The sequence below is a fragment of the Capra hircus genome, chromosome 4 (assembly GCF_001704415.2).
Source record: "Capra hircus breed San Clemente chromosome 4, ASM170441v1, whole genome shotgun sequence".
In the NCBI taxonomy this organism is placed as follows: Eukaryota; Metazoa; Chordata; class Mammalia; order Artiodactyla; family Bovidae; genus Capra; species Capra hircus.
The window spans coordinates 104,442,449-104,467,119 of NC_030811.1; the positions used below are offsets into that span (position 1 = coordinate 104,442,449).

The following is a 24,671-nucleotide window of genomic DNA, read 5'->3' on the forward strand; positions in this document are numbered from 1 at the left end:
CGGTGTTCATCTGGTAAGAATTAGTCTCTTCTTTAAAGTCTTTCCTCTGGACCAGCAGTGAGGTTTAAGATATATTCCTTTTGATCTTCCTGAGGATATTCCAAAGTGGACATTATTAACATTATAATTTTATAGATGAAAAAAACAGAGGCCCAGATGGGGTAAGGATCTCAAGTGAGTCACACAGCAAGGAAAGAGTGGTCCAGCGTCCACTCCTCTGGTCCAGCCAACCCTTCAGGGCTGCGTCTTTGGCCTCTGAAACTCATCCTTGACTGCTTTGCCCAGTTTCCTGTCATTTTCACCGCTGCCCTCAGGCAAACCAGATCCACCTTGCCTTTGCTTTATGCAGTTGCAATGCCACAAAGGAGACGAGAAGAGGACGTCTTTCTTGGTCACTGTGAGACTTCCTGAAACCTCTGCTCCCCGCTGCTTGCCCCACTTACGCTAAAGCCAGTTTACTGACACTGGATGTGGTAAAGGAAAGTACAGCTTTTATTGGAGGGCCAAGCGAGGAGGATAAGCAGTTCATGCTCAAAAGGCCCAAACCCCATGATCCCTTTTAGGGAACAGGTGTGGGTTGCAGGGCGCCTCTGATCATCCTCTCTGCTGGGTCAGTCTGGGCTGTGATGAGGCTCCCCTCCTCAGGCCAGATGGCAGGGCAGGCTGCCATGTAGTGCTTCAGCTGTGGATGCAAGGCTTCTGTGGGAAGATTCAGGAAGCTACAGTAACCAGAACTAAGATCTCCAGCATGCCTTCAAGCCTGGCTTTGCTTCATATCCAAGAAATGTATTGATAGTAAGTTTGTTATTTTAAGGAGACACCAAAACTCTATAGAGTTTTTATGGAAACTATTTGAGCTTCCCTGAGGGTCAGCTGGTAAAGAATCCACTTGCAATGCAGGAGACACAGAAGATGTGGGTTCGATCCCTGGGTCGGGAAGATCCCCTGGAGGAGGAAATGGCAACCCAGTCCAATGTTCTTGCCTCGGAAATCCCATGGACAGAGGAGCCTAGGGCCCAGGGGGGTCACAAAGAGTTGGACACAACTGAGTGCATATCCATGCATCCATTTCAATGCAGTTCTACTGATGCTCAGAAATTGAACTTGCTTTGAAGGAAAGGAAATGCAGGAGAACTAAACAAGGATCTGCTTGCTCCACTTGCACTGAAGCCAATTTACTGACACTGGATTACAGCATTTATTGGAGGGCCAAGCAAGGAGGATAAGCAGTTCATGCTCAAAAGGCCCAAACCCCATGATCCCTTTTAGGGAATAGGTGTGGGTTGCAGGGTGCCTGATCAGCTCATGTACAATTGTCTGATTGGGTGATGGTGAGGTAACAGGGTGATGTTTCAGGAATCTCAGTCATCATCTGGTTCCAGCCTGTCTAAGTGCTGGTGGTCAGTATGTAGCTAACTTCCTCCACTGGGTGGGAGTTTTAGTATCTGCAAAACAACTCAAGGATATGGCTCAGGATATTATCTATATAGCCCTTGAGGAGAAACTAAACGTCCTTGACTTTGTTTTATAACTAAGCTATTATGATTGGGTTGACCAAAAAGTTGTTCAGGTTTTTCTGTAAGACGGTATGGAAAAACCCAAACAAATTTTTCGGCCAACCCAGGGTCTCATTTCATTGTTCTTTGTTTCTGTTTCATTTTTGTGTTTTTTTACTTCTCTGGTTAAATTTGCTCTTTGGTGCTCTGGGAAGGCCTCGGAAGCTTAAACTTTTTTACAAGCAAGAGGCTTGGGGGCCATAGGGGGAGAGGGCGTATCTGTCAACAGGAAGGCCCCATAGGATCGTGCTTGCTTTCAGTGGGAAATTTCTGAAGTTTTGTAATAGGGTTAATTTATATTTTGATTAACTTTTAAAAAAATCTAGCTGGTCTGTCTCAGCCCAGCCCCTACTACATCTGTTCCCTAGAACCCAAGCCTGTGGGAGTGATGTGTTTTGTGCTCTGTTACTTCAATCAGCTTGCCTGGGCCCAATGGCAGGGACCCCTGAACCTGAAGGTGCTGACAAAGATGACCTGCTGCTGTTGAGTGAAATCTTCAACGCTTCCTCCCTGGAAGAGGGCGAGTTCAGCAAAGAGTGGGCTGCTGTGTTTGGAGACGGTCGGCTGAAGGAGCCAGTGCCCACTGCGGCCCCAGGAGAGCCGGACCCCAGGCCCCAGGCAGGCTCAGGATTCCTTCCTTCACAGCTTCTAGATCAAAACATAAAAGACTTACAGGCCTCGCTAGAAGGTATGGACCACAGGGATTGTAATGGGGGTGGGGGTGGTGGGGGTGGTGATATATTGTTTGTTTTTTAATCCAAAGACCTATTTTTCTTTATCTTCTTTTTTGTGTTTTCTGATTTTTATCTTATATCCAGTGTCTTATTTTTTGTTTTTGTATTTTTCTTTTGTGTCCATTGACTTTAGCTGAAGCTTCAGAATCACATTCTAGCCTTAAGATACATATTAGGGTTTAAAATCCTCTTCTTTGCGTAATTTTCTCTCCATGGTAACACTGCCTATTAATCAAAGGCTAGGGGTGGTCCTCAGTCTTCCTGTCTTACTTTGGTTTTAGACTTTTTCATGACACCCTTGAGAGATCAGAGTGCCTTCACAGTCGTGGCCTATTCACGTGGCCATTCCTGCCTGGCTAGTACCCTAGCTGAGTTCTCCCATATACTCGTGAGACAGCATTCCCATAGACATGGGGCTTTCTGGGTGCTTTTTCCCTCTGCCACCATGGCCCACCCCATTCTTGAGTACGCCCTCAGCTTAGCCATTCCTGTTCTGCCTGAAACACACGGCCCAACAGAAACAGAGTTTTCACACTGATCAAGGTACCCCAAAGCTCACCAGCAGCTCACATCCTGGTTCAGAATTATTGATGTGCAGAGCAGATTGATTTCGAGTGCAGAAACTAACACTCAGGTTGAAAGTTAAATTTTTAAGTTGGAGTTTCTAAACAAACAGACCTTGAGAAGGAAACCATTTTAGTATCTGAACGCTTTTTTGCTTTTTCCATATTTTAATTATAAGACAAGAATCACTGTTCAGAAGTTCTCAAATTGTTTTGATTTTTCCATGAATTTAGGTTATCTCCTTAATAAACAGCATGTTTATCTGGCAGTTAGAGCTGAGAACAAACAGCAGAACTGGAATGATTAAGTAATTATGGGCTATTAAAAAAAAGAAAAACACTCAGGTCTTTGGAGATGAGATCATGGACGTGGCGAAAGTTGGTGGGCAAGACCAAAAGAAAATCTTTCCTCTTTTTTATGAAATATGTGTTTCCTTTCATCTTCCTTTTTGAGCCCTATTTTGTAGCCATCTCGTTTATTCTCAGTAATGAGGTTAGAGATGAGAGGGATAACTGCAATCCAAAACTACTTCTCTGCCCTGAGTCTCACCCAAGTTTCACCACCTCTTTTGCCGGAACCCCAGATGAACAAGGTTGCCAGAGACCAGGTTTCACCCCCACCCACCTGTGGTGGAGGCGCTAACAAGGCGTGGGAGAGTCGGGAGAGGCAGGGCCGGAGCGGGATCCACAGCTCAAAGCTCAGGGCTGCTGGAGACCCTCCCGCCGTGCTGCAGGGTGAACGCCCCCCCCCGACCCCGCCCCAGAGCCCCCAGCTTTGGAGACACCTGGGCGCCTGCTGCAGCCAGGAGCAGTGGTGGCCTCCTTAGCTGGAGGGGCTGAGTGCCACTCTCTCATGGGCACCTCGGGCTGACAGTGAGAACTCAGAGCTTCACATCCTCTTCCTGAGCGGGTGGAGCAAGACCTCAGCTCAGGCCCAGAGCACTGTCCCCGGAACTCTGCCCAAGAGCTGAGACAGGGGCAGCAGCCATGGGCTTGGCATTTCAGCCTTGCCCCACGGCCAGGAGAAAGGCCCACGGCCACACTTGGGGCTGAGGAGGGAGTTGGTCGGTCACACAGCACGAGAGATGCAAGCTGGCACTACGGAAAGAGAAAGAGGTACTTTAAAGGGAAGCCATTTATGTCTCAGGCAAACAGTTTCACTGGAGGTTGCCGCCCTAGTAGCACTGAAGCAAGATTCTTATTTGTCCAGCAAATATGTATTGAGTCCTCTGGGTGCCAGGCACTGGGGAATCACCTGAGAACAAAACAGGCAAGGCTTCTGCCTTCCGGGAACTCACATTCTAATGGAGAGGAGATAATTGTGGTGCTGGAGAAGACTCTTAAAAGTCCCTTGAACAGCAAGGAGATCAAACCAGTCAATCCTGAAGGAAATCAACTCTGAATATTCATTAGAAGGACTGATGCTGAATCTCCAATACTTCAGTCACCTGTTGTGAAGAGCCACCTCATTAGAAAAGACTCTGATGCTGGGAAAGATTGAGGGCAGAAGGAGAAGGGGATGACAGAGGATGAGATGGTTGGATGGTATCATTGACTCAATGGACATGAGTTTGAGCAAACTCCTGGAGACAGTGAAGGACAGGAAAGCCTAGCGTGCTGCAGTCCATAATGCTGCAAAGAGTTGGACCCGACTGAGCGACTGAGCAACAGCAACAAAACATAATGAAAAAGCAGATCACATTGTAGGTTGGAAAGTTACCAATGATATGGAGAAAAGGAAAAGCAGAGCCAGAGCTGTTGTCGGGGGAATGGCAAAGTAGGTCAGGGAGAGAACTAAGTGGGACTCTTACTGAGAAGAAGAGGTCTGAGCAGAGACTCGCAGGAGGCCAGAGAATTAGCCATGCGGGGATCTAGGCAGGGAAACCCCTGTGTCCAAAGGGAGGATGTGCCCGATACAGTTGAGGGTTTGTAGGAGGAGCACTCGGGTTGGGGTGAGAAGGAGAAGTGCTCGGAAAGGAGATGAGCTGGGTCATAGCTGTTGGAAGAACTTAGGAACCATCATAGCATCTTGGACCAAGGATGGACAAGATCTGGTTTACCATTTACAAGACCCATTCTGGCTGCCAAAAGTTTCATTTCCTCCGCTGAGGTTCTGTCAGGATCAATGTTAAAGGAGTTATTTTGTAACCTCTGAATTATCCTGTTTTCTTTGCATGTGTGTGTGTATGTGTGTGCACGCACGCACACGCACTTAAGTCGCTCAGTTGTGTCCAACTCTTTGCGAGCCTATGGACTGTAGCCCACTAGGTTCCTCTGTCCATGGGATTCTCCAGGCAAAATTATTGGAGTGAGTTGCCATTTCCTTCTTCAGAGGATCTTCCTGAACCAGACATCAAACCCACATCTCCTGCATTGGCAGGAGGATTCTTTACCACTAAGCCACCAGGGAAGCCCCACTGTTAGGTATTAGACCCACTAAATAACCCTCGTAGCTCAGTTGGTAAAGAATCTGCCTGCAATGCAGGAGGCCTGGGTTCGATTCCTGAGTCAGGAAGATTCCCTGGAGAAGGAGATGGCAACCCACTCCAGCATTCTTGCCTAGAGATCCCAAGGAACAGAGGAGCCTGGCAGGCTACAGTCCACGGGGTTGCAAGAGTCGGACTCGACTTAGCTACTAAACCACTAAATAATTCTCAGGAGAGACTCAAGTCATCTGAAGGAGCTTTGTACTTTTCCACAGATGTTGTCTTCTTATCCCTGGGTTAGCCCCTACTTCAGAGACACTGAGGTCTAAAACTGATTTCCTTTATCACGGTCAAATAACAAGAACGAGCTCTCAACATGGCACGTGCAGTGGGTCAAGCACTGCCACAGGTGCTTTAGGTGTGTTATTTCACCCTCACCACACCCTTCCCAGACAGGCAGGCAGGCAAGTACTGATGTCATCTCCAACTTGCAGCCTGGGAAACAGAAAAACAGGGAGTAAGTAGTTTGCCCAAGATTAGACCTCTGGTAGGAGGCAGGCCGGAGAAGGCAATGGCACCCCACTCCAGTACTCCTGCCTGGAAAATCCCATGGACGGAGGAGCCTGGTAGGCTGCAGTCCATGGGGTCGCTAAGAGTTGGACATGACTGAAGCGACTTAGCAGCAGCAGCAGCAGGAAGCAGGCCGGATTGTGGGCCTGAGCTGCTAGACTCCAGAACTCATGCTTTTCGCAAGTCTGTGCTGTTGCCACCAAGTACCACATCTCTGATGGCAAACGTGATTCCCCGACGGGCTCCCTCAGGCCTTGCCTTGGGTGCTTCTAGAGGAGCCGGAGTTGTAATGGCTGTAACCTTGGTCCTAGGCATCCCGGGTGCATACAGGGACCAAGGCAACCACAGAGTCACGGAGGAGAGACGTGGGTGTGGGAAGGAAGGGTTGTGTCAACCACAAAAGTTGGATGATGTTCCCGAATTGCGTTGTTGTTCTTCAGTTGTTCAGTCACGTCCGACTCTTTTGTGACCCCATGGACTGTACTCTGCCAGGCTTTTCTGTCCATGGAATTCTCCAGGCAAGAATACTGGAGTGGGTTGCCATTCCCTTCTCCAGGGGATCTTCCTGATCCAGGGATCAAACCCCTGTCTCCTGTGTCTCCAGCATTGAAGGCAGATTCTTGACCTACTGAGCCAGTGGAGAAGCCTGATGTTCCAGAATAAATTATGTGAATTTGAGATCATCTCCACAGCCTTTGCCGGTGCCCGCCGTGGCCCCTCGTTGACTCTAGCACTGTCCTGCTCAGTCTGGCCCCCACCGTTGTGGCTCTGTGGGTGGACCAGGTGGAGCTGCATCCTCGGAGTCTGAGGGTCCGCAGGACAGAGGTGGGCAGCGGTCTGGATGCAGGCGCAGACACCTCGAGGTCTTTCCCCTCTCTGCCCCCTCTGCGCTGCCGCCTCCCTCATCCACCTTCACCTCCTCGGTCTTCTCCCCTTCCTACCTCTCCCCTCTCCTCTGCCTCCCTCTCCTCTTCGGCCTCCCCTCGCCTTGGGGAAGCAGAAAGAAAAGGGGAGCGGTGGATTTCGTAAGAGAACAATTATATCTTCCTTCCCCACCTACTTCAAGCTCTAGAAGAGCAAAACAAAGGAGCTTACATTTAGAATCAAGTTGTGCTGAAATACATGAAGGAGTCAATTTTAGCGAGGCTTTCTAAGAGTTTCTGAAGTTGCCAGCATGATAGGTAGGGGCCAGGGTTTTCTGTGTCACCCAGCAATGAGAAATTGCACCTTCCTGAGGTCTCTTCCAGTGAGGAGGATGCGGCCACCCAGAGGTGCTGCCTGAGGCAGAGACCCGGCCAGGCCTTCTTAGACATTCTTCTCCATTCCCACCAGCATCAAGATTTAATTTAGAAACAGATGCTGATACTGAAACGATAACCATCTGCTCAAAATAAATCCACCAGGACATCTTTTATTTCAGGATCCTGCCAACCACAGTTAGGCGTCTTGTTCCAGAATCTCACAAACATACAGCCCTTTGTTCCTTCTGGATGTTCTTTTTTTTTCAGCTAATCCAGCTGTTGCCATCTGGGTGGGTTTCCACTTAAAGCCAATGTTATGTCAAGCTTAGCCTTATCTCAGATTCGCCTTTCCTTGACCAGAGCTCACCTCTTGCTGTCTCTGGCTTAGCCTGGCTCTGGGTAACTGATATTTCCGGGCCTCAAATGGAATAACGTGAAAGAAAAGGCTGTGGGCTGCATTTAAAGATAATTTGAACAGAGAGTATGAGCCACTGGCATTTTTATTTGTTCCATCAAAGAAGCAGCACTTTCTAAACCTGTTATGGCTCATCCCCAGGTCTTGGCTAAATTCCTGCAGAATTTAAGTGCCTCTATTAGTCCATAGAAGGAACCTCAGTGACCATCTCCTCCACCCTAATTTACACATGAAGGGTCCCCAAAGGGTCTCATGCCTTGCCGAGCTGTGGTTTTATCCACCATCCACATAATGTTTAGACTCTTCCTGCTGCTGTTCAGTCGCTGAGTCGTGTCAGACTCTTTGCTTCCTGATGGCCTGTGGCTCACCAGGCTCCTCTGTCCATGGGATTTCTCAAGCAAGAATACCGGAGTGGGTTGCCATTTCCTCCTCCAGGGGATCTGCCCCAACCAGAGATGAACCTGTGTCTCCTGCATTGGCAGGTGAATTCTTTACCACTGAGCCACCTGGAAAGCCTCAGCTTGGCATAAATAAACGTAAGCTACACTAAACTCCTCAGCTTGGCTTCCGAGGTCCTTTAGGGCCTGACCCCGGTGTCATCACTGCCCATACCTCCCGCGTGCCTTTACTGAGCATGACTTAATGACATCGTTCTGCTGGGGACCATGTGTCATGTCTAAGCTGGACTCCAGGGAACCCGACTCTCCCCTCCTCCCCCCGGAGCATTCCACCCGCTTCACACTCTTGATGTCCTGCTTGGCTAACTTCTCACCCGTCAGGTGCTCATGTTCAGCATATCATCCAGGGCCTCCCTCAGCAGTCAGTATTGGCTATTTCTGCTCTCCATTCCCTTTATACCCAGTACTTAATCATTCCTCTCATTTCACCTCATTGTAAAATGGGCTGAATTTTCTGTCTTGCTTTACGTTGTCACGGGCAGGGCCCGTGTTTGTGTTGCTATCATATTTCCCAAACATAGCTCAGTGCCTGGAATCGAAGTTCCATAAAGACATCTGGGTGGATGGGCTGATGGATGAATGGATGGATGGCAGACAAGAAGGAAGGGAGAGATCCAACTGGCACTGCATCACTAATTGAAGAGAGAAAGTTCTGAAGACAATCTCAGGGGTTGGTTCTCCTGTGTGCTGAGTGATAGCAGGAACCCAGAATCACTGGATTTATTGAGCGCCTGCTCTTCAGCCTCTGTACGCCCGGTTTCACCCACGAGCTCCCATTTTATCCATACAACAGCCTAACGAGGTAGGAATTTTTATCCACCCTTTGCCAGTATGGAAACTGGGGCTCAGAGCAGGTGTGGACGGCAGGCTGGTGCCTGGCCATGGTGGCCGTGGCCTTCCCACGTTCCCCTTCATGGCCAGCCCTGCCCCAGAGCGCCCAGGGCTCTGCCCAGCCTGGCCTTTCGCTCTCCCAGCGCAATTGTGCTCATGCCGAAGAGCTTCACTGGCTGGTGTTTCTTTGGCCCCACTTGCTGCTCTAGCTGGCCAGTATTATTTCTGGCCAATTTATATTTTCCCTTATGTCAGTGAAGGGGGCAGGATTGCTCCAGTAAAATTTTATATGTGTTTCCTGCAGACGGGTAGTGCAGTTGACGTATCAAAGGGACCGAGAACTAGGCTCGTCAGCGCTCAGTCTCATCTGCCCCCACCCTGCACCACCCCGTCTCCTGACACAGTTTCTCTGAGATGGGGAAGACATCCTTCCAGCCACACCTTCCTGTTAAAAACGCCTCAGCCAACGAACACCAGCTGAAGAGCAGTTGATGGCAATTATAGGCATATTAGCAACACTGCGTTCTCTGTAAATAGCATTTTTTCCTGACAGAAGCCAAGACATTTGAAGTCTGGCTTGGCATTCCATCCACAATTACCCGAGTGGTACCCCTCCCCTAGCGAATTCCCAAAGCAATATGAGTGAGAGTGAAACTGCAGCTCAGCTCAGTATTTGCTTAAAACATATCTATATATGGGCTTCCCTGGTGGCTCAGTGGTAAAGAATTCACCTACCAATGCAGGAGACGTGGGTTCAGTCCCTGGGTTGGGAAAGATCCCCTGGCGAAGGAAATGGGAACCCACTGCAGGACTCTGGCCGGGAAAATCCAAAGGAGAGAGAGCCTGGCAGGCAACAGTTCACGGGGTTGCAAAAGAGTCAGACACGACTTAGCAACTAAACAGCAATGACGATATATACATATATAGCTGGGGTCACAACCATAATATTTCCTCCCCTCATGTGCAAATGGTTGGATTGTTAGATTTATGCTTAATAGGTGTTCTGAAGAGAAATTGTGATTTGGCAAACTGGCTGTTTCTGCTTCACATTTGGGACAAAAGACCAGTGACACCCTGTGTCTTTGGGAAACTCTGAGGCCTACTTTCCCCATCATCTATCATCTTCGTCTCCAAAGGGGCAGTGTGTTTATGCACATCCTCCTCCGTATCCTTGGCAGCAGAGAAACCCCCAAGTCTGTAGATTTTCCATGTCGCTCTTACGGTTCCTGAGTGTTCACTGCTAAGTCACTTCAGTCGTGTCCAACTGTGTGTGACCCCATAGACGGAAGCCCACCAGGCTCCCCCATCCCTGGGATTCTCCAGGCAAGAACACTGGAGTGGGTTGCCATTTCTTTCTCCTGAGTGTTTAGGTGAGTAATATTCAGAACTCTACAGTTACAAAGGGATCCAATTAGAAGACACTGTCTTTATACAGACAAGGCTTCCCTTGTGGCTCAGCTGGTAAAGAATCCACCTGCAATGTGGGAGACCTGGGTTCGATCCCTGGGTTGGAAAGATCCCCTGGAGGAGGGATAGGCTACCGACTTCAGTATTCAGACCTGGAGAATTCCATGAACTGTATAGTCCATGGGGTCGCAAAGACTTTTGGAGAAGGAAATGGCAACCCACTTCAGTATTCTTGCCTGGAGAATCCCCATGGACAGAGGCGTCTGGCGAGCTACAGTCCTTCGGGTCACAAAGAGTCAGACACAACTGAAGCGACTTGGCACAGTCTTTATAAAGGAGCCTGCCGTTACAATCCTTTAAATGATAGGCTTTAAAATATGACTTGTGTTTCTGGAACTCTAAAAATATGACTTGATATACAGACGTTCTGTTTGTTTATAACCATTCAGGAACATGCCCATCACATACAGCGAGGCGGTCTGTGTTTTGACATATGCATTTATTTCTGCTTTCTTGAGGAGTGTGTTCTATCTTATACTCTGAAAAAAGACAACGATTGAACCTGCCTCTTTTCCGACATTCTCTGGAGCCAAATGTTGTGCGTGTTTTTGAAATAGGAAGAATGATCTCGTGTTCCCACTGTATCAGCTTTGAGAGATGGGGGAGGGGTGGCCTTCCACACCTCTCACCTGCCTTTTCTCTGCATCCATTTGGATTCTGTCTGGAAGTGTGGGCCTCCCTGAACTCAGAGAGCCCAGTGGGGTCAAGGAGCTCAAAGCTGCGGGAGCTGGGAGGTGGGTGCTCTGTTTCTGAGGAGGGCGTCCCTCCTTGTCCCGGCTCTGGCTTCAGATGAACCTGATCCTGACAGAGATGGGGGCCGCAGCAGCTCCCTGGGAGCCATCTGTGGCAGTGCCTCCCACACTGCACTCTCAGGAGGGTTGCTGAGGGCTTGCGGCTCCCTGGACTCCACCCCGGAGATCCTGATTCAGTAGGTGATGTCCCAGCTGCTGGGGCAGGCACCACACTTCGAGAAGCCCTGACCTGAGAGACAGCGGCCAGGCTGCTAGCATTGAGAAAAGGTTGTGTGAGGTTTCTGCCGGGCACAGGTGGATCTTGACCCTCAGTGTCCAGGAGAGGATTGTAGGGAAAGATGAAACTGACCCTGTTAGATGCTACCTCTTTCAGCGTTATTTGGCACTCAACGAGACTGCGATTTTAACTTTCCACATTTACCACTATTTATGTGATTAGGGTTTGGAAGGAAAATGCCCATAGGCCAATTTTCTAGGAACCAGGGAGGTTATGTTACTCCTAGATTACACCAAATACTGGTCATTTTTTTAAAATGGCTTTATTGAACTATAATTTACATACCATGATATTCATCCATTGTAGGGGAACAGTTCAAGGATTTCTGGTAAATTTGTGTAGCCATCACCACAGTCTAGTGGGAGAACATTTCCATCTTCCAAAACAGTTCCCTTAAAATCTGGTGCTTTTTATTGTTTGTGAAATATGTCAATAATGTGTTCAAGTACCATCCCAACGAATAGCAATACTTTTTAAACTCTATGTACTTTTTCAATATTTAAAACCCAATAAATAGGTCGCAGGCAGCCTGTTTCATTTGTCCGCGGTTAGTCTTTATAGGGTTTTCAATGTGCTCAGTGGTGAAGAATCCACATGCCAATACCAGAGCTGCAGGAGACGTGGGTTTGATCCCTGGGTCTGGAAGATCCCCTGGAGAATGAAGTGGCAACCCGCTCCAGAATTCCTGCCTGGGAAATCCCATGGACAGAGGAGCCTTCATGAGCTACAGCCCATTAAGTGACAGAGAGTCAGACATGACTGAGCACACATGCACACAGTCTATTTGTATGCTGCTTGCCTAAAAAGAAATAATTCAACCAGTGAGTATTATGGCATCTCCAGTGGCAAGCACTGCTTTTCCACCCCTCAAAATAATGTTTCATAAGCGTAGTTCTCATGATTTAAGAGTCCTTCGATGGTTACCTTAATTTCAACACTTGTCATGTGCCCAGGTAGTGCCCTAAAGAATATAAAGATGAATAATACATGGTCCCTGCCTTCAAGGGGCTCAGAACTCTAGGAGATGAGACAAAAGTACCATCTAATCAATATTAGTTCAGTTAAGTCACTCAGTCATGTCCGACTCTTGGCTACCCCATGGACTGCAGCACGCCAGGCTAATCAATATACTATGATTCTAAAGTGGGTCCCTTATTACAAATCTTAAGTATAGGGTAAACAAATGGTATTGCATCTTCTCATTTCTGTAGCATATGCCGAGTGAGTTTCTTGCCCCCGAAGTTGATTTCACTGCCACCAACTTGGTGACAGCTGAACTCTGCCATCCAAACATAGCATCCTTATCAGAGACAAAACTTTTTCTGTAGAAGACACTATGACCAGAGCATCCCAGTAAAAGGATATGGTTTTAACTATTTGGAGCCCACAGTGATGCATCATCTGATGGTCTGTGTTTCACAGTGAGCATCACCAATGGACTCAGTCCAAACACACCTACCTGTACCACATTAGATATTATGGAGCACATTGAAGAAACAGTTTCTTGTCTCTTGGAGAAGACAGGACTTAGACATGATGAATTAAAGCAGATGTGCAACGGAGTATATGGTAAAGTTCTAAATTAAATGAGTTATCCTGAGACATCCAGCACAGGCAGTAAATGCTGGGGGAACTAGGCTTGCTCCCCACCCCACAAAACAGGACTGCTGAACACCTCTTAGTCATTAGCAACAGGAAGAGCCCAAAGGGCCTTCAGAACATTGGGTGAGACAAGATCAATGCTATCATAAGGACATGGCATCAAGTTAAGGCAGACATTCTTCCCTCTCATATACTTGGACTGGGCTGATCTGTATTAACTAAACTTCACAATTTAAATTAGCTGTGTGGCAAATAAATAAACTGGGTCACACTGGAAATAGAGAAGGCCAGTCGTTCACTAGTTCAGTCACTGCATTTAACGGTGCTCACTTTTTGTGACATGGGCCCAAATGGTGCCCATTTGGGACAGAAAAACAAGGCCCTTGATTTCCTAGGAACACTACTGATAATCTTTGGTGTGACCGTGAGATGATGTCACTTGGTAAGAAAAATGGGTATAAAATTGAAACCAAGAATGCTTTAACCTTAGCAGTTTCTCATTTGCAGTCTTCCCCCTAATTTTCCATACTTTCAAGTTGGTGTTCGTTAGTCACTCAGTCATGTCCAACTCTTTGCCACCCCATGGACTGTGGCCCACCAGGCTCCCTTGTCTATGGAATTCTCCAGGCCAGAATACTGGAGTGGGTTTCCAGTTCATTCTCCAGGGGATCTTCCCGACCCAGGGACCGAGCCCCAGTCTCCTGCATTGCAGGCAGATTTTTACCATCTGAGTCACCAAGGAAGCCCCTTTGAAGTGGGCAGGATTGTACCTATCCACTCTCCCCCAAAACATATTCCAGGTATGAGACACATGGAAGATGGGGCCCGGCACACCAGCCTCCTCTCTCTTTGGAGGCCATCCTAGTTGAGAGCCATGTGTGTGCCTCACATGGAACAGACGAGACAGCGTGGCTGCTCTTCCCTAAGATCTAATGACCTCTGGTTTTGAACATTAGGCTGGTCAGAGAGCAGTGTCAATCCTTCTTCTCCTCCATGGCCAGCACCAAAGGCAAGCAGTCCAAATGTCAACTACCCTGCAGTGAAAGGTAATAATCATTCTCTCCCCCTTAAGTGACTGTCACTTTCCTTTCCAGCGGCCTAACACTCTTCGCTTTATCTCCTTACTAATTTCCACTGGAGTACCTGGGATTCAGAGGCGGGGCTATAAGGGCTGAGAGTTGTGCATGATCCTAGCAACTAACATTTTAACTTTTTCCTGGCTTAAGGTCCTCATTCATAATTGGCTCTATAAGATCTAATGAGGAGGACTCAGGCATCTGTCTGTATGTGACCGGGTGTTCTCCAAGGCTGGATGACAACAGTAAGGGAGAAAATGGCCTCTGAGATTGGGATCCTTAGCTGAAAATACCATTGCTTGCACCAGACAAAGCATCTGATTAATGCTTTTTGCAAAGAGCCAGGTGCCTTAGTTGTCAAAAAAGGGCCTTTCAAGCTTGTGAAATCTACCCTCTTTTGAGACAGCACATCTGCCTGAGGACGATCTCATCTGTCTCTGCATCTCTCTCTGCCTCTGGTCATCACTTTCCCTGTGTTGACCACAGGACATTAAAGGAAGTGTCAGTTTTGTTATCGTCAGAGAGCATTCCCTTGATGTTCTTTTGGGTGTTGCGTGTTGCACCTGGCTTTCCCTCCCACAGTGGAGGTCTGGGGAGTGTGAGGATTTCCCTCCCAGCAAGTATAATCACCTGGCTGCTCACAGCTGGGCCACACCCACCATCGGAAAGCCCCCCTGGGGAGGGGAGGGGGTGTGGGGTGTATTTCACTGGTGCTATCACTAAGATATCTTGATATTCTCTATCAAGAACAGACTAATCCTCCAAAATCAGTCTTGCTCCATACAGTTTCTTTGTGTGACCTCCTACAGGACTAAAGAAAGACAAGTTATAGCCCCTTAAAAAAAAAAAATTGTCTCCCCCACCCCCACCAAGCTATATTGAGCTCTCTGTAAAGTCTCAGTTTATCATATCAAAATAAACCAAGTGTTTTAGGGGCTAACTGCACGCTGTGAAATTAATGTTACATAGTAACAGCTTGCATATTACTAACTACTGTTGTTTGCAATAGCTTATCTCTGTAATAGATGCATTGTTGTCTCATTATAAAGTAATATATTTACAAGAGACTGGAAAAAGCGATAAAGGGAGGAAAAATCAGAACTATAAAGGGATCAGTACACTGTCTTTATGTTTAAGTGCCATTTTAGTGAAAAAAATCAAAGACCCTGTGTATGCTGGCATAATCCCATCAGTACTCACCATCACACTATTCATAGAAGCACTTTTAGCAACTTGTCCTACCAGTATTTTTCAAGATTCTCCTCAACCAGATGGCAAGCACATTCCTAGCTGCTTTTGGTTAGAAGGATAACCTGTCAGACATTTTCTTCATGTTTTTGATGGTCCCACCTGTTGGAGAAAGAAAAAAAGCATAGGTCATCCAAGTCAATGAACTTAGATTCTCATGTGGAACGATTTATATAGAGAAGAGCCCCCAACTTCTTTGTAAATCTCTTGCATCGGGCACTCTTTTGAAAATGCCTTCCTCATCTGGAAAATAATTGGGCTCTGTCATCGTGGCATTCAAGAAGTTAGGGCAGGTGGTTCAGTAAAAGAACACTTGAAGGCAGGACTCTATGGAGCATGGAGGGTGAGGGGCTTGGGGGCAATTTAGAGCCCAGTGGGGAAGGGGAGGCATGTCTAAGGCCCCCTTCCTCTGATGGGAGAGGCTTAAAGAAAGCTGAAAAGAGTAATCACCCTATTTCTCTTGACCTAGCAGATTTGAAGATTCCTCCAAGGGACACTGGAAGGCACCTTACTTCCTGAGTCATTCAGTCTGGTTTCTCAAATGACTGCTATTTCCTGGTGGTGCTGAAGCACAGGGTCTGGGGGTTCAGGCAGCTCTGTGGGCCGTGGCCATCTGCTGGGTAGGGGTGCCGATTGGGGATTAACACAAGAGCTCACTGTTTGTGCAGATTTATAAAGGCCACGGTATAGAAATGTTACTCAGCCAACCAGCCAACAATGGGGCATGGAATATCCTAACAAGGCTTAAAGACCAAAAGCAGCAGGGTTTGTCCAACTGAGCGTCTTCCCTCTTGAAGATGCTCCCGGCCCTGAAGCCTGGCAGAGATGGGAGTTAGCAAGGAGGCTGTGCTAATGTGTCCTCTTCTCTCCCCAGAGCCTGCCAAGGCCTCCTCAGACCTGACTGCCTGGTTCAGCCTTTTTGCTGATCTCGACCCACTATCAAATCCTGATGCTGTTGGGAAAACCGATAAAGAACATGAATTGCTCAATGCATGAGTCTGCTGCCTCTGTCTGGGAGGGAGCCCACAAGTGGCTCCAGATCAACATGCCGGGGGGCTCACGGATGTAGGAAGTGATCAGTATGCTGTTTTAATATTTACGTGCCATTTTAATAAAATGAAAGGGTCAAAGGCCCTGTTTATATTGGTAGAATTATTTACTCTCATTTGGTGTAAAGGTTTCCGTGTGTCCTCTACGCGGACCTGACAGTGATGGTCTAGGAGCTGTGTCCAGGCCCATCAAGCTGACAACTCCCTCTGCTGACTGCTGCTGTGTCACCGGGTTGCTACAAGGTCCAAGTTCACATCATTGTTAGGTTGAAAGAAGGTATCCTCCAGCCTCAGAGGCAGCGGAAGTCTTAGGAGGCTTAAATGCCTCCTTTTGTACCCCTGGCCCATGTCCCTCTTAGAGGGGGGCTGCAGGGAGACTGCCTCTTCCTGCCCAGCCACCTTCCAGCAAGCTACAGGTGAAGCTCCGGCCAACCAAAGACTCCCCTGACCTTGCCTCCTGGGCTGCGGGTTCTCTCATGGGCAGAGGGACTGAGCTGGTCAGCGCTGCACAAACTTGTCTGTGGAAGCCAGCCATGTCTGCAGATCTCAGCTCTCCAGCCCTCTCCTTGGCTGGAATTCAAAAGCATGTATTTCTGGAGCCCCGTGTGACATTAACTGTTGTTTTTTTTTAATTAAATGGAAAAGATATTTGACACACAAAGTTAATGAGTCTGTTGGGGGGAAGGGGGGGGACTCAGGTGGGGGTACTGTGGGGTGGGGGCTGGAGAGAGAGGAAAGAGAGGTCCCACCTGCATGAAACTGCCAATATGACCCAGACCTCCCCCAGATACTGCAGTGGAGGCAGCAGGGTGGACCCTTGGCTTACAGGGGGGAATAGCAGCTTTGCACGTGGGCACAAACCCCTGAATATTTGAAGGACTGAAGCTGAAGTTCCAATGCTTTGGCCACCTGATGCAAAGAGGATTCACTGGAAAAGACCCTGATGCTGGGAAAGACTGAGGGCAAAAGGAGAAGAGGGTGGCAGAAGAGATGGTTGGGCAGCATCACGAACTCTGGACAGGAGTTTAAGACTCTGGGAGATAGTGCAAGACAGGCAAGCCTGGCTGCTGCAGTTCATGGGGTTGCAAAGAGTTGGACGCGACTGAACAACCCAAAAGCGACTCAGGCCCATCCCAGTCAGAAACTCCCGGGCTAGGGCCTTGCCTTCCCTCTCACGTCCCAGGTGATGTGCTGAGAGTCCACACAGAAGCCAGCCCGCCAGGATGCGCGCCCGCCGGGGGGGCGGTGGTGGTGGCGGGGGGAGGTCGGGTAGAGTCCGGGACCAGCCCCGCGGCAGTTCTGAGCTCAGCTAGGCTGGGAGGCGTCCTCAGTCCCGGGGCCGCTTCTCCAAGGGCACAGAGGCGCCGGGCCTCCCTGCCCCGGGGTGCCCGGCCCCAGCAGCAGCCCCAGCGAAACAGCCTGGAAGCCGGGCTGCGGGCAGCCCTGCCTCCGTGGCTGGAGGAGACACAGGTAAGACGGCGTAGGGCCCTCGGCGCATGCGCGCGGTGAGTCCCGCGCTGCTCGCCTCCAAGCCGGAGCAGCATGGCCGGCCGTCGGTTTTGTTAGAATCTCATTTAGCAGATTCCTCAGCCTGGCATTTGTGGCCTTTGAGGAGACGAATATACTGCCCCAGGGGCCCCACCTCGCTTCCCCTATCCTCCCACCCAACACACACGCAGGAAGGCTCGCGGGACCCCTCGGACCCCCTCTCCTCTCTAGGGCTGTGGGTTTGCTGCTCATGGAACCCGGGACGCCCCGTCTCCTTGCCCTCAGCAGCCTTCACGATGCTACCCGCCCCTCAGGAGCCGCCTCAGACCCCAGCTCTCCCACTGGGACGGCTCAAAGCGTAGCCCTGTTTTCCTTTGAGGAACTGCTGCTCCTCTCTCGCCCTGGCCGCCCATCTCAGAAGACCTGTGCTTGAGTCTACCACCGGATATTGCCACCCCACAAGAGGACGAAGTCTCAGCTTCCTAAACCGTCTCTTGTCTCCCCGGTGTTCGGCCCTCTGGAGTCACCTTGTAAGCACGGGAACTAATGATTGCTGAGTGAAGCTGCCCTGTGTGGGATGTTGATTACGGCCTCCTGGTTTCATCCTGGGTCCCATTTGTTTGCAGCTGTAAGGAGTTAAAGCGGGAGGGCTGGACCACCTCATCCAGGCTAGAGGCCCAGGGAGCTCGGCTGTTCAGGAACCCAAGGAGTGCAGCCGTTCATTTCTGTTGAATTAGTTCAGTTCAGTTCAGTTCAGTCACTCAGTCGTGTCCAACTCTTTGTGACCCCGTGAATCGCAGCACACCAGGCCTCCCTGTCCATCACCATCTCCCAGAGTTCACTCAGACTCATGTCCATTCAGTCAGTGATGCCATCCAGCCATCTCATCCTCTGCCGTCCCCTTCTCCTCCTGCCCCCAATCCCTCCCAGCATCAGAGTCTTTTCCAATGAGTCAACTCTTCGCATGAGGTGGCCAAAGTACTGGAGTTTCAGCTTTAGCATCATTCCTTCCAAAGAAATCCCAGGGCTGATCTCCTTCAAAGGATCACTGTAAATACTAACAGGTTGCATTTTTAAAGTTTGATCCGTGGGTGAAGGGGAGAGGAGGATTGTGGTCATTGGACAGCCATTGCTACAATTTAAAAAAAGAGTTTCCTCCCTGGGGTTCTACATTTTTGCTAAAAAAAAAAAAAAAAGAAAAAGCAAAAAACCTCATTCCCTTTTCTGTCTGCAGTCCACTTGGCCAGGCTCTTGATCCCTCTTGATAGGCGTGTTTTGATCCAGGCTCACACAAAGCCCCTTCGACCACCTCTCCAGTCTAAGGAGAAGCAGCTGCTGCCTAATTCTCTTTTAAGTGGCCCAAGCACCGGCCCTGCCCGGGGGCTTCCTCCAGGGTCTGCCTCAGGCCAGGCTGTTTCTGGCTAGAAGCGAAGGCGCCTCACCTCTTCATGCACCAGTCTTGCTTCTCCTTAATTTTCATCCTGTGTCGTGAGGCTGCTCTGAACCCTCAGGGACACCAGAGAGCACCTGGTTTTGGGGAACTTCCCATCCCTTGGAGATGTTCCCCTCCCCTTTCCCCTTGCCCCCACCAATACAGAAAGAATATTCACATTTAAGGGAGGGAGCCAGGATGTTTCTATTTTCTCCTCCTTTCCCTGGCTGGCTTAGACTTTGGTGCACGTTACAGACTCATTTGCCTTCAAGATGTGATTTGAGAAATGTCAGGTTGATTTTGAGTTCTGAGGGAGGCAGAAAAGCATCCGTCAGCTTGAGGATTAGAAGTGCTCCAGCTTAGAACCAGCACTTACTGTTGCCAGAGGTTGATGCCCAAGAAGACATTACCTGCTCAGAACTGGCAGCCGTGGGAGCCTGGAGTTGCCAGTGGGCTTACGGGGTCATCATGTTGTGGCCAGTGTTAACACTGGGCGAAGGGCCAGGGCTGAGCCCCCCACCCCCACCCCGAGGCTGCCATGTGAGGTTAAGATGGCACCCAGCAGTGGCTCGGGGCTGCTTATTAGCACTGTTTGATTTTGCCAGTATGGCGAAGTTGCTTCTGTCTTTGTGGTCGACGTGTCCTCCAGACTGGCCATGGTGGTTAATGCTCTGCCTTGGTTTAAACCATCTCCCAGTCCCGGGACTGGCATCAGTCATAGGGTAGTGCTGTAGGTGTCTCTATTGTTGTTCAGTAGCTACATCGTGTCTGACTCTTCACGACCCCATGGACCGCAGCACTCCAGGCCTCCCTGTCCCTCACCATCTTCCAGAGTTTGCCCAAGTTCATGTCCATTGAATAGATTTCAGGTTGGAGTCAACTGCAGGTGATTAGCAGTGGGTGCCAAGAATTCTGCATTGAGAAGAATTCTTATAAATGAGTGATACTTGTGATGGGTACAGGGCAGGAAGTGGTGACTCAACAGTGCTATATATAATTACCAACAGTGCATTAGACCTTGCCTTTCATGCAGCTTTTAGATTTAATAACTTCTACTTCTTATCCTACTCTTTCTCTTTTTCTGCTGCTTCCTCCTCCTCTTCCTCCCCTTCCTCTTCTTTTAATCAGAAATAACTCAGATTTGGCAACATTGACAGGCATGCATGAATGAGAAAATCAGAAAGTTCAAAGAACTCTTTATTATTGACACCTAATTCAACTCAAATTCCCTTCAACAACAAAAAAGTGGGAATGGATTTATTTGCTCAGGTAACTGAAAGTCCAGGTGTAGGCTTTCAGGCATGGCTGGATCTAGGGGCTCAAATGTTGTTCTCAACAATTGTCTCCTCTTCAGCTCCCAGCTCTGATTTCTTCTGTGAGGCTTCATTCCATAAAGAAGCCAAAGGCCTCCAGCATCTCTGCCCAAAGTCTTGATTTGAGTCTGCCTTTGTCCTTCATCCAGTCATCAGTCAACCACTGGGGTGGAAAATAGGCTATTTGCCCAGCTTTTCATGAGCCTGTCCCTGGAGCTCAACCCTCAAGGACTGGCAACAGAGAAAGGACAATTCCTTAAGGGAAAACTGGGCTTCCATTATTAGGGGAGGAGGGAATGGGCCTTGGGAAGAAGAATGCAAAAACAATCCACTCTAATTTCCACTGACAGGACTTTGAGGAGGCACTATGTAACCTTTCCAGAGGGCTATGGCATTAGCTGGGTGAAAGAACTGGAATGTTTTCCAGAAACCCCACTGGGGTTCCTTTTGAGGTCAACCCCTGGCACTGGGGCTAGAGGGCTTGGTGCTCTCTTAGTGACCTTTGGAAGATATCCACCTTGCAGCTGTCCTTGACTGTCCAAGGAAGTCAAAAGGGATCATAGAGCTCTTTGTATATCCAAGTGAGGAGACTGAGGGACACAGAAAAACTTACGTGTTAGTGGAAAACCAAGACTGCAGCCCACCTTGCCTCACACCTGGACCAAGGCTTCTTTTACTTCAAGGTGTCTGCTAGGGTTTGGGTTCTGAAGCTAGGCAAATCTGTAGATACCAACATTACATTGAAGCAATTGCAAATTGTTTCTGGTTACAAGTATCCCATTGCTCTAGAGTGACTGTGTGTTGAGAGCGATGGGACGCTTGTGATCAGAAACTTGGAGCCAGCAGGAGCAGAGAGGTACAGACCAGATTGGGCAGAGTGGGAGAGAGGGTGAATGTTTGCCAGACCATGGAGCAGCCCAGGCTGTTCCAATGCCCTCAGTTAAACTTCTTCAATCAATTGAATGAACCCTCTTTGAAAATAGAATCTTTGCCCTTAATACAGAATATGTGTTTACATCTATGTCCTGCCTTCTGATAAGTAATCGATAAGAGACCTGAGGACTCTGCTGCTCTCAACAGGCCCAAATGCTGGCTCTTGAGTTCTCAAGAGGAGCCACAGTCGTTGAGCATGAAAAACATGATTGGAGAAAAACAGGATTGTTCGCAATGGAATTCTGGGACCCCCCCTCAGGCACTCTCACGTCTCTTTCTTTCCCCTCTGATCCTATGGCCTGACCCTCTAGTGGCACTTCCCGTATGTTCAAGGGCACTGAGATGCTCCTCCTTCCGCTGCTACAAATCCTGTCCCCCCACCTCCCCACCCACTGGTGGGAACAGTAATCTCAGTGTTGCGTAACTGCTGGCTTTGGCATTAGGGTATCTTCCCTGGTAGCTCAGCTGGTAAGGAATCTGCCTGCAGTGCAGGAGACGTGGGTTGGGAAGGTCCTCTAGAGAAGGGAGCGTCTACGCACTCCAGTATTCTGGCCTGGAGAACTCCATGGACTGTATAGTCCATGGGGTCGCAGAGTCAGACACAACTGAGCCACTTTCGCTCTTTGCATTAGGGTGGTGATCGCGTGACTTGGCAGAGAACTAGCTGATCCGAAGTGCCCGGGAAACCTCTAACACCTGACAGAGGCCACCTCTGACAGCCAGGGATGCGGCAGTTGATTTTAGAAATGCCTCATCAGTGGAGGCTGGATTATATATCAGCTCTCTGGGGCTTTCTCCTCCAGCTGCTTCCCAGGGAGCTCTTCTATTGATTTCGATCCGAGGTAGCTCCTTACTATTTCTGGTCCTGCGCTGTAGTGCCCAAGGGTCTGTCTCACATTTAGAGCATCCCCCACTGTGCCCCATCCCTGGTGCAGACAGAAGGATTCTCAGGATGGAGGCTGGCTAGAACAACACCATTGCTTCCACCCTTTTCCAGCAGCTTAATGCTATTTCCGATGGCTGGCTTCTAAATCCTTTCTGCTCTGCTATAGTGTGTTCTCCCAGGGAATTATGGACCTCTTAGCATCAAGAGTTCTGTATATCCTCAGAGACTGTCTGTAATTTTGTGTGAAAATACATCTCTATGGATTTTTTTTTCCCCTGAGAAAATGGTCTAGAGCTCCCATAATTCCTCGAAGGGCTTGATGAACAATAAAAGAAATATTCATGCTCATCATCAAGGCTTTCACACTGTTGCAGAAGGCACCAGCGCGATCGGAACTTCCTGTGAGCCCCGAAATCCCGCCTTGTCCATGTGTCAGCAAGCAGGGAAGTCAGCGCCATTCCACCCTGTTTGCTCTCTCCTGGCTTTTCATGGCTGAGTTGGCCATGAATGGGCTCAACAGTCAAACTGAGGGGTATTTTTATCCTGCCGGCGGGAGCTGCCCTCCTGGGTGAGCTGTGACTTTGGCTCCAGCGTGAAGGAAGAAACTAGCAGGGGCAAACAGATCCTGATGACACACTCTCCTGAGCTCTTGCTCCCTGCAGCCGGCCACCCATCTGTTAGCCACCCTCAGAACCAGCCCGGGGTGGTGGGGGTCACCCTAGCCTCGTCACCTTGGGTTTCAGTGGTGAGCCCATGGTGAGAGCAACCCAGGGCCAAGCAGGTTTTTCCACCCTAGAAACCAGGCCTTTGGTTAAAGTGAAGCACCTGGAGAGGAGAGGGGGGTGGGTTCACGCTAAAGCCGGAAGTGTCCTGGTCTGGTGGCTGGTTTTCTGGGGCTGGGCAGGGCAAGCGGACAAGGGGGAGAGGCCTGAGCAGAAAAGATGAGGAAGGCGAGGTCTGCAGGAGGCCAAGGGTGGAGGTGCACCTCGGGCCTCCTGCCTGAAGAGCCCCCGTGGTGGAAGCCGGACAGTCCGCCGAGCTAAGAGGCAGGAATACCAGGCCATGGACTGCAGAGGAGGAGGTAGGAGCCTGCGGTGAGTGTTCCTGCAGGCGTCAGAGGCAGAGATGTCAGGCTGATGTAACTGTGTTTATGGCTTTCCAGCCTTCACTCTTTCTGACCCTACATGGACTGTGGAAAATAAAAACAGCTGTTTTCCGGAGGAACTCTGCTGGACACTGTGCCTTGTGCACAGAAGCCCAGGCATTTTCTTAACTGTCCTGTGTGGTAGGATTTGTGTGTGTGTGCACATTGGATTTTTTAAAATTGAGTTGCAATTCACATACCACAAAACTCACCCTTTTAAAGTGTATGATTCAGTGCTTTTTAGTATTTTCACAAGGTCATGCAACCATCACCATTATCTAATTCCAGAGCATTTTTTATTATCCCCCAAAGAAACTCTGTACCCATTATCAATGACTCCCTATTCCATCCTACTAATGGCAACAACTAATCTGCTTTCTATCTCCATGAATTTGCCTATAATGGACAGAATGGGATCTTATAGTACATAGTCTTTTGTAACTGACTTCTTTTGTTGTTCAGCCCAATGTGGGTCCACTCACCAGTGCAGCAAGGCCAATCTACTGACACTGGGTTGTGGTGAAAGAAAGAGCAGGGTTTATTGCAGGGCATCAAGCAAGTCGTACCAGAAGCTAACATCCAAAGGAAAAGGCCTGAATTACCTGATGACTTTCAGGGAGGGGTTTTTAAAGATAAGGTGAGGAAGAGGGATACGGGATCAACTGGTGGACAGTCTCCTATTTTTGGTCGGTGGTGAGGTAATCAGGAGTCAACATCAACCTTCTGGTTCTAATCAGTTTGGGGTCTACATGCTTGTGGTCAACATTCAGTTAACTTCTTCCACCTGGAAGGGATTTCAGTAGCTGCAAAACAGCTCAAGGACATGCCTTAGAATATTATGAATATCTATAGCCCTGGAGGAGGAGCTGAAGATCCTTGACTTTGCTTTATGGTTAGAGCGCTATTATTTTGTCTTGCTTGACAGTTTTCCTTTGTTTCTGCTGTTCCTTGTGTCTCTGATTAAATTTGTTCTTTGGAACTTGGGGAAGGCCTGGGAGGCTAAAGTTTCTCTATAAACAACAGGTAGATGGAGAATATGGGGAATCTGTTCAGCGAGAGCCCCATAACGTTCTACTTGATTATAATCCCTTCTTTTCTCTGATAGTCCTCAAACTTGACAGCGAACAGGTACAGGACAAGAAAGGGAATAGTTTTGGTTAGAGAAGTTAATCATAAACTTGGCCAAGGAACTCACTTTTAGGAGGATTTG

The 24,671-nt window shown here is 48.9% G+C and overlaps 1 protein-coding gene across 7 annotated transcripts in view; it reads left to right on the plus strand.

Moving 5' to 3' along the window:
* Nucleotides 1-16,918, plus strand: part of ICA1 (islet cell autoantigen 1) — a 170,125-nt gene extending 153,207 nt beyond the window's left edge. For 4 of the 7 annotated variants that reach the window (XM_005678966.3, XM_018047369.1, XM_018047368.1 and 1 more), the window contains 3 exons: nt 1,975-2,244; nt 13,849-13,938; nt 16,091-16,918. In XM_005678966.3, the coding sequence (XP_005679023.1) occupies nt 1,975-2,244; nt 13,849-13,938; nt 16,091-16,212 (482 nt within the window). In that variant the 3' untranslated portion in view covers nt 16,213-16,918. The remainder of the gene's footprint in view (nt 1-1,974; nt 2,245-13,848; nt 13,939-16,090) is intronic. The other 3 variants (XM_005678969.3, XM_018047373.1, XM_018047370.1) reach the window with 1 other exon arrangement.